This window comes from Carassius auratus, unplaced genomic scaffold (assembly GCF_003368295.1).
Source record: "Carassius auratus strain Wakin unplaced genomic scaffold, ASM336829v1 scaf_tig00214061, whole genome shotgun sequence".
In the NCBI taxonomy this organism is placed as follows: domain Eukaryota; kingdom Metazoa; phylum Chordata; class Actinopteri; order Cypriniformes; family Cyprinidae; genus Carassius; species Carassius auratus.
In genome coordinates, this window is record NW_020527507.1 from 46,146 (window position 1) to 56,350 (window position 10,205).

Here is a 10,205-nt window from a genome sequence, read left to right on the forward strand (position 1 = left end):
CAACTATCGAGGCAAGTTCTAAGTCTGGTCAAGAAGGCAGGGGCAAATATGTTTCACATGCAACCACCGAGATGGAAAGTAAGTGTATCGGACGGTGTGGTAAACGCACTCGTAAAGATAAAGTAGCAAGTCTTACACATGTTTCATCTACAAGCTCGGAGCACAGTAAGTGTATCAAACATCACGATCAACACACACTTGTAAACAAACAAATCGGTGTTTGCAAATTGGATCAGACATGCCTGGATTCAAGTAAGAAAAACAGTCATTTGAAAACAGAGCCAAAACTTGCATATGTGAGAAAGCTGCATGATCATTTATTCATCGCTGATGATGTAATCGGAGGTACAGTAGGCACTGAGTTGAATTTCCAGCCTTTAATGTCTGCCGATCAGGACGCTAATTTATCAATGAATGATGACGTAATTATTGGAGAGACAGTACGTAGGCCTGCTGAGCGCAGTTTCGAAGCTGTAACATTTGCTGAGCAGGACGCTCATTTATCAATAGATGATGACATCATTTTTGGAGATACAGTAGGTACTGAGTTCAGCTTCCAACCTTTAATGTCTGCAGATCAGGATGCTTTGTGTACACGTTTACGACTGGCTAATGAAAGCATTGGTGTTGAAGGCACACATTTTGGTTCTTTAGGAGTACCATGCAAAACAATATCTATTAAATCGGATGGTAATTGCATGTTTAGATCAATAGCACACTCAGTATGTGGCAATCAAGAGAAGCACCTGATAATTAGACGTGCAGTTGTGAAACATCTTGAAGCTAACAGTTCTAAATTTGAGAGATATTTAAGAGAAGAGTATAGATCAGTGAAAGATTATTTGACACAGTCTAAAATGAATTTTTCTGGAACGTGGGGCAGTCATGTGGAATTATTTTGTGCAGCTGACCTTTTAAAAATAAATGTAATGACCTTTAATGATGACAGATGGAATGCACACATCCCTACTGAACAGGTTTTTACAGATAATGCAATCTATTTGAAGCACTGCAACGGAAATCACTATGAAGTTGTTACTTGTGTTAAACATAAACATCAAGAAAATGTCTGTTCAAAAGCATGTAACATTGAAGTGGATGATCAGAGCACAAGTCGCAATTTGCGAAAAAGGAAATTAAATGACACAGAAGAGTATTCTAAAAGTAAAAGAGAACGTCAGAGATACCACAGCGACTCCAATTTCAGACAGAAAAAAATTGAGAACATTAGAACGAAATACTGTGAAGACAGTGATTACAGGCAGAAAAAGATTGAGGACATCAGAACAAAATACTGTGAAGACAGTGATTACAGGCAGAAAAAGATTGAGAACATCAGAACGAAATACTGTGAAGACAGTGATTACAGGCAGAAAAAGATTGAGGACATCAGAACGAAATACTGTGAAGACAGTGATTACAGGCAGAAAAAGATTGAGGACATCAGAACGAAATACTGTGAAGACAGTGATTACAGGCAGAAAAAGATTGAGAACATCAGAACGAAATACTGTGAAGACAGTGATTACAGGCAGAAAAAGATTGAGAACATCAGAACGAAATACTGTGAAGACAGTGATTACAGGCAGAAAAAGATTGAGGACATCAGAACGAAATACTGTGAAGACAGTGATTACAGGCAGAAAAAGATTGAGGACATCAGAACAAAATACTGTGAAGACAGTGATTACAGGCAGAAAAAGATTGAGGACATCAGAACGAAATACTGTGAAGACAGTGATTACAGGCAGAAAAAGATTGAGGACATCAGAACAAAATACTGTGAAGACAGTGATTACAGGCAGAAAAAGATTGAGAACATCAGAACGAAATACTGTGAAGACAGTGATTACAGGCAGAAAAAGATTGAGGACATCAGAAAGAAATACTGTGAAGACAGTGATTTTAAGGAGAAAAAACTGGAAAATCTTAGAGATAAATATAAGAGCAATATCAATTTACAACAGTCAAAACGTGAAAGATCAAAGGATAAATATCACGGAAACCCGAACTTTAAAGAAGGTGTATGTGAATATTCAAAGAATAAATACAGCAAAAACCCCACCTTTAAAGCAAGCGTACGTGAATACTCTAAAAAGAAATATCATGACAATGAAAATTTCAGAATGAGTATAATACAAAAAAGAGCTGAAATTTCTGCAAAACAGAAGGACAGACAGAAAGATATCGATTTCACTATTAATCAGTTTCATCAAGAAGTCAGTACAGGCCCAGAATTTGTTTGCAGTGTTTGTCATCGTTTATTGTTCAGAAAACAAGTTATTGAATGTAAAAGAGATTGCTATAAAATCAGAGGTCAACAAATTACAGATTTGGCTGAAAGATGTATTACAGAAAAGTATTTACACATATGCAATACTGAATGTGAAAATAAATGCCAGTTATCAGGTAATCCATTTTGTAAATTGTGGATTTGCTATACATGCCATCGTAAAATTCTGGGTGGAAAATTGCCTGAAGAGAGTATTGCCAACAACATGCATCTGGTGGACATTCCAAAAGAACTAAAAGGTCTAAACTCATTGGAGGAACATCTTATTGCCCGCAATATTCCTTTTATGAAGTTGCTTTGTCTTCCACGTGGAAAACAGAAAGGCTGTCATGGCCCAGTCGTCACCGTTCCTGTTAATACTGCAGTTGTCTCAAATATTCTTCCACGTAATGAATGTGATGATCACATGATAAAAATAAAACTGAAACGGAAATTAACATATAAAGGCCATTATGAATATAAATATGTCAGCACTGATCATGTCAGACATGCACTGTCTTATTTGGTGAGACATAACAAGTGGTATAATGATGTGGAGTTTAATGAGCAGTGGATAAACTCTTTGAATGCAGACGATGAAGTTGAGAATTGTGATGATGATTTTGAAATGGAGGAACAAGATGTAACAGACAAAAATGAAGATGACAAAGTAGTTCAAGATGATCCAGAAGAAGACATAACATATATTAAAGAACAAAGTGGTCTTTTGTCAGATACATCGCTGCAACCTGTTGATCTGGGTTCAGAGATAATAGATCAACATTTTCATGATGTGCTGAATGTAGCACCAGCTGAAGGTAACAGTCCTATTAGACTGCTATCCGATAAATCCAATGAGGCAAAGTGTTTCCCTGTTCTCTATCCTATTGGTGGCCCGACATTCCATGATGAAAGACCAGAAAAAATCACATTGTCAAGATACCTGAATGCAAGATTACTAAATGCAGATGGACGTTTTGCACAGAGCACAGACTTCATTTTTTATGCACAATATTTATCAGAACTTGATCAAATTGTATCCAATGTCTCAATTGCACTGAGGAAAGGCTCTGAGAAAAATTGCTTAAAAGTAACAGCAGATATGCTAACAAACTCTGATTCCTTGAAAAGAATATTAAATTATGATGAAGGATATAAGTTCTTAAGACCGGTAAGAGGGACACCTCCCTATTGGATGTCTACGCAAAAAGATCTGTTTGCCCTAATTAGACAACTAGGCATACCTACTTTTTTTGCATCTTTTAGTTCTGCTGATCTGAGATGGCCTGAAATGTTGAACACTATTATTAAGCAAGAGGGCAAACAAATAAATGTCGATGAGCTTGACTGGTCTGAAAAATGTGGACTCATAAGACGAAATCCTGTCACTGCAGCAAGGATGTTTGATCACAGATGGCATTGTTTTCTAAAAGATGTCATAATGTCACCAGCCAAGCCTATTGGCAAGATAAAAGACTACTTTTATCGTGTTGAATTCCAACAACGTGGTTCTCCTCATGTTCACTGTCTGTTTTGGGTGGAAAATGCTCCGAAGCTCAATGATCATGATGCAGACAATGATGCTCTGGTTGCTGACTTTATTGACACGTACATCACTTGTGAGACACCACCAGAAAATGACACTGTACTTTACGAGACAGTGAACAGTGTTCAGAAGCACAGTACAAGACATTCAAAAACATGTCGTAAGAAAAATACAGTTTGTAGATTTAATTTTCCAAGACCGCCATCTAGTCGGACCTTCATTACAAGAGAAACCAATGCAGATGAGTTAAAAGGCAAGGGTGAAGATACAACAGCAAGTGCAATCATAAAGAAAGTGAAAACCGCTTTAAATTCAGATGTGAATTTTGATTCGGTTGATGCCTTTTTTTCATCTATTGGGATTAATCAAACTATGTTTGAAAAAGCATACAACGAATGTTCCAAAAAGAAAAGTATTGTCTTAAAAAGAAATCCAAAAGATGTTTGGGTAAATCAGTATAACAGAGATTTAATGCGTGCTTGGCAAGGCAATATGGATATTCAGTATGTTACAGATGCTTTTTCTGTAGTGGTCTACATACTAAGTTACATTACAAAAGCAGAACAAGAAATGGGACTCCTGCTTCAACGTGCGCAGAATGAAGCGATGAATGGAAATCTTGAAGTTAAAGAATCATTAAAACAGTTGGGAAGTATCTATCTTCACAACAGAGAAATTTCAGCTCAAGAGGCAGTGTACAGGCTGACAGGCATGCATTTGAAGGAATGTTCCCGTAAAGTACAATTTATTCCAATAGGACAAAACCCTGTAAAGATGAGTTTGCCTTTGCATATACTCCAAAACAAAATGGAAAATGACCAGTCTGATGATGAAAGTTATTTGTGGATGACAAGCGTCACTGAAAGGTACAAGAACAGACCAGAGAAAGAACCTCTGGAAAATCTATGTCTTGCCAGTTTTTGTTCGGAGTACAGAGTTCTGACAAAATCAGAGGTTTCCTCACAAAAAAAAAACAGCAGAAAATCAAATAATTAAACTCAATAACAATAACGGTCATGTAAAACGGAGGACACGGACTGAACCTGCAGTAGTGAGGTATCCAAGATTTTCTCCCACGAAAGATCCAGAAAAATATTATCATTCATTATTGCAGCTTTTCTTTCCACATTATGATGACTCTGATCTGAAGCCTAGCAAGTATGACACATATGAGGAGTTTTACAACAGCGGTGTCATAAAAATGGGTTCTGAAGTGAAACAAGTCAAATTGATTGTTGACGGCAACAGAGCATTGTTTGAAAAGGAAAGTGACAAAATAGACAGAGCTAAACAGCTTTTGGAACAGGATATTGATTTGGAAGATGCTTGGGCCCAGATTTGTCCTGAAATCGAAAAACAGCGTGATGAATGCATCGAACTGATGAAGGATAAACTGTTGCTTGATGAAGATGACAGTCAAGAACTTATTCCAGATCTTACAGCAAACCCTCAAACTGTGTGTACCATTGAAACAAACCACACTACAATGCCTAGAGAGGAGGCACTGCATTTACTAAGGTCATTAAACGAAGAACAATCTGCTGTGTTCTACAAAGTACGGAAATGGTGTTTACAGAAATTACTAGGACAAAACCCAGAACCATTTCGATTATTTCTTACTGGTGGAGCAGGTACAGGAAAAAGTCATCTAATTAAAGCAATACAATATGAATCTTGCAGACTATTATCTCAACTTTCTGAGAATCCTGATGACATTACTGTACTTTTGACAGCTTCAACTGGAGTTGCTAGCTTTAACATTGGAGGGGGAACTATACATAATAAACTTTCAATTGGTGCAAATGTCCGACTGCCATATCAGCCTCTCAGCGATGACAAAATAAACTCGTTGCGTACAAAATTGGGTACTTTGCAAATGTTGATTATTGATGAAGTGTCCATGGTTGACCATCGTCTTTTGTCATACATTCATGGAAGGCTGCGACAAATAAAACAAACTGGTGACTACTCTCTCTTTGGGAAAGTCAGTATTCTTTGTGTTGGGGATTTCTATCAACTTCCTCCCGTAAAAGGAACCGCTCTCTATGCTGATACAAAGGGAGTGAACCTATGGGAAAATAACTTTGAACTTGCTGAATTAACTAAAGTTGTTCGACAACAAGATTCAAGTTTTGCTGAAATGTTAAATCGGCTCAGAGTACGTAAGAAAAATGAATGTCTTACCACCAATGACATTGGTATGTTGAAAAAATGTGAATCAGGAGAGAAGTGTAATGATATTCCCATATTTGCTACAAACGCTGAAGTTGATAAATATAACATTGAAAGGCTACATGAATGTTGCCCAGAGGCAATTAGTATAAACGCTCAAGATTACGTCAAAAACTCAAAAACTGGACGAATGGAGCGTAAAGTTGGATTTCATGCAAAAGTTTTCAACTCATCTTTGTCTAAATGTGTTTCCCTGGGTATTGGAGCAAGAGTTATGCTGAAAAAAAATATTGAGGTTGCTGATGGTCTTGTCAATGGAGCGTTTGGCACAGTTGTCCACATAAGTGAAAGTGAAAACAATGATAATGATTTCCCATCAGCTATACACGTGGAGTTTGATGATCCAAATGTCGGTAAAATTCAGAGATCTAAAACACGCCATAGATTTTCCCAAAATTCAACAGTAATTGAAGTACAAGAAGATCAAGTCACAAATGATGGTGGTATAAGGCGTCAGTTTCCTCTCAGATTGGCATGGGCATGCACAGTTCATAAAGTGCAAGGACTCACAGTAGACAGAGCTGTTGTATCACTTAAGAAAATCTTTACAGCAGGGCAAGCATATGTTGCATTGAGCAGAGTAAGATCTCTCAGTGGATTAATAATTGAGGACTTTAAAGAGTCTGCCATATTTTGTAATGATAAAATTGAGTTGGCTATGAAAGATATGCCAAAATTGTCTATGGAAAATGACAGTTTCACTGAATCACTTGGTAGATTCAAATTAGCATTGCTTAATGTACAAAGTCTGAAAGCTCATTTTCAGGATGTTCTTGCACATACAGTTTTAATGGATGCTGATTGTATTTGTTTGACAGAAACCTGGCTAAATGCTGATGACAAAGCACAAGAACCACAAATACCAGAATTTGTGTTCAAGCACAATCCAAGAGCTAAGTGTTATGACAATAGTACAGCTCTTTATACTGAATTAAAACATCAGAGAGGGGGTGGAGTTGGGTTGTATTGTTCTGAGAAAATTGAGTGTAATATTTTTACTCCTGAGTACTGGAACTTAGAATGTTTATATTTTATAGTTCCACATGTCAATTTGACTGCTGCACTTTTGTATAGGCCCAATACATATAAAATTGACATGTTTCGACAGCAGCTATTACATGTCATTGAAGAGATAGAAAAGCATCCAGGACAGAAAATGATAATGGGAGACTTTAATGAAGACATAGTTACTTCATCTACAGTTATGAAATTATTGGAACAACATGGATACAATCAACATGTACAAAATACAACCACAGAAAAAGGAACCTTAATAGATCATGTTTATACAAAAGATATAGTAGGCATAAGTGTCAATGTTGTGCAAACTTACTATAGTTTTCATCAGGCAATACTCATTTCACTGTTGTGATCTAATATGAATGAGTAAATGTGTGAAGCTTCCGCCTGCCAGTGGGGGAGAGGGGGGTAGGGAGGCAAGACATAAAACGAGGCGGCTCCCTAGGGGTGGGTAGGTACGGAGACTGGGTTGGCTGACACAGGGGTTGATTGGTACAGGCTTTAAATCTTTTTAAGTTTGCATCTTTGCAACCTTTGAAAATCTATTTAATTATGATTCAAGCAAACCTTTAATTTTTCATCACTTCCTCCTCAAGTTGGAAATAGGTAATTTGCGCTCACATGTTGTGTTCCTTGGATGTACTAGCCATTTTTCAAGCTTCCTCTATAGAATCAAACCATAATTCCATGTTATACATGGTCACCATGTTAGGCATGTAAAGTACTACTTAACTGTTTGCTACAAATATACACCTGCTACTTATGACTTGTTTTGTGCTCCAGGGTCACAAATATGTTTGTTTTTAGCTGTACCAATCAACCCCATAATTCATAGACACAGGAATGGATTTTGAGTACAACATATTGTCAATTTAACACTTTTTATTTTGTTGTTAAACCAGTACAATGGATAATTTTGCTATGACATTTTTTTTTTATTTCCATTCCATTCATAGCAGTAAATGGCAAAAAATATATTTGTATTTTCTTTTTTTCCACCATGTTTTGACTGTAGTTTTCTTTTTTTTTTGTGTGTGGAATTATTTAAAAGTTTTGTTTAAACATGTATCAGCCAACCCAGTCTCTTTTTTTTTTTTAAGCTTGAATCAGCAAGTTATGACTATTATGCAAAACCACACCGACTAGTGCTGTGATTTCATAGCATGGCCATAGCTTTACCTTTAGAGGAGGCTAGACCTTCATATTGTGTCTTCGGGTTTCTGGGCTTCAAATGGCATAATTTGACATTTCTTATCTTTAGTCTTGCTCTAGAATTATTATTATTATTATTATTATTATTTTGTGGACCAGTTCTGAACAGATATTGAGAATGGCATCCAGCAAGCTAGAAATCTTTCTCAAGCCACAAACAGACTGGAGATTATGGACAACTGAACTAAAATATTAGCATATCATCCTTCACCTGGTTAAAAAGAAGTGACCTTCTCCTGTTCCAGAAAAAAAGAACATTTCATGTCTTACCATCTGGTATGCAACAACACAGGGGGAAAGTCTTAGTGTTCTTAATATTGCATAAACTACATTAAACAACAAAATGTTGTTTTATTGTTTTGTAGGACTACGAGGACACTACAACAATGAGGACACTACAACTCATCTAGAGCAATGCATCTGATTATCTACACACAAAAAAAAACATCCTCCATGTCTTGCACCGAACAACAAAATGAACAAAGAGTGGATTTCACTAAAATCATGCTACTAAACAGAGACTTGATGTGAGTACTTACAGTTTTTTCATTAATGCTGTTTTTCATATTTTATTTTGATGTTATTCATTATTAATTATGTTAAACAATTGATAAGATTTTTTTTTTTTATGTTGTAGAAAGTCTGTTGAGGACATTACAAAATAATACAGGATGATGGACGTGTTATATAATCATGACTACAAGCGTACTTCCTTGAGCTCATTCATGGCAGAAAACTGTTAAGAACAGGACAGTAATACCAAAAAGAACCCATTATTATTACAGTTTGTATTTCAATGTGATACAATGTATATTAAATAAATTTTTTTATGAAGTAAAAAGTAAAAATACTTTGTAAGTATAGTTGTAACTGCAATGTAAACAAATTATACTGGCATTTACAAGTGATATATTTGTTACTTATATCAACAAATGCACTTAACTACGTAGTGGCAATTCCCATTTGTGTGGTTTTGCCATAATAGTCAAACCTCAAGTGTATAACTCGAAACTTGCTGGTTCAAGCTTAAGCCAGGTCAACAAAGCCATTAGGTATGACCATTATTCTTTGATTTCTCATGTTCTGTTCTGTTTTTTGTGAATCCTATTTTGTTGTTCATTTTGTTAAATTTTTACTGCATTTATGGTTTCTGTGTTTAGTTATTTTCTCCTGAGTTGCAAGTTTCTGGTATATTGTCATAATTGCCTTGGTTAGCAATTATGTTCACTTGTGTTTAATCTAGTTCATCTTTATCTCTGTGTATTTTAACTCTTCAGTTCATTGATATTGTTTGTCTCAGTTTGCAAAGCTGTTTAGTTTTGTTTCATGTTGATTTAATTTCTGTTGCCATTGACAACCTTGGCTTCTGGTTTCAATGCCTCTGCCATGCCCTGTCATGTCACTGCTCCAACGGAGTCCCTGATCCTTCTGACTGCACCCTGATCTGTCATCTCCCTGGCTCCGCAACAGACTTCCAGACTTCTGGTTCAGCAGCATAACCTTTGTTTTCCAGCATTCTAGCTCCATATTAATGTACAAGCTTCATTACTGTTCATTAGTCTTGTGTCTCCTGGCTACACAATGGCACTACATCCATCTGGCTCCATCAAGGTATCCCACTTTCTTATTCTTGCTGAACAAAATAAAATAAATAAATCTTCTTCAGATAGAGTTGATGTGAGTGTTTTTATTATTTATAAATTGTATTTAAATGTTATATGAATTCTGATTTTCATATGTGTATTATCTGTTAATATTTGTAATATTGCAGACAACTACAATAAATGACATTTTTTTAAATTGTGTTTTAAGAGTAAGACAAAATTGCACATCATCTGTCTCCTAGTTCGAAACAATTGACTTTGCATTCACCTTCCAATCCTTCAGCTGCGCTGGTCCTCTACATCCTTCCACCTCCACCAT

General features: G+C 36.2%; 1 protein-coding gene across 1 annotated transcript; it reads left to right on the forward strand.

Moving 5' to 3' along the window:
* Positions 1-71: 71 nt before the first annotated feature.
* LOC113091073 (uncharacterized) lies at positions 72-6,961 on the forward strand (the record flags this gene model as incomplete). Its single annotated transcript, XM_026256495.1, is given in 3 exon segments — positions 72-165; positions 1,081-4,796; positions 4,798-6,961. Coding segments are annotated over 3 exon segments (5,974 nt in total), but the record flags the coding sequence as incomplete, so codon positions are not given.
* Positions 6,962-10,205: the final 3,244 nt, after the last annotated feature.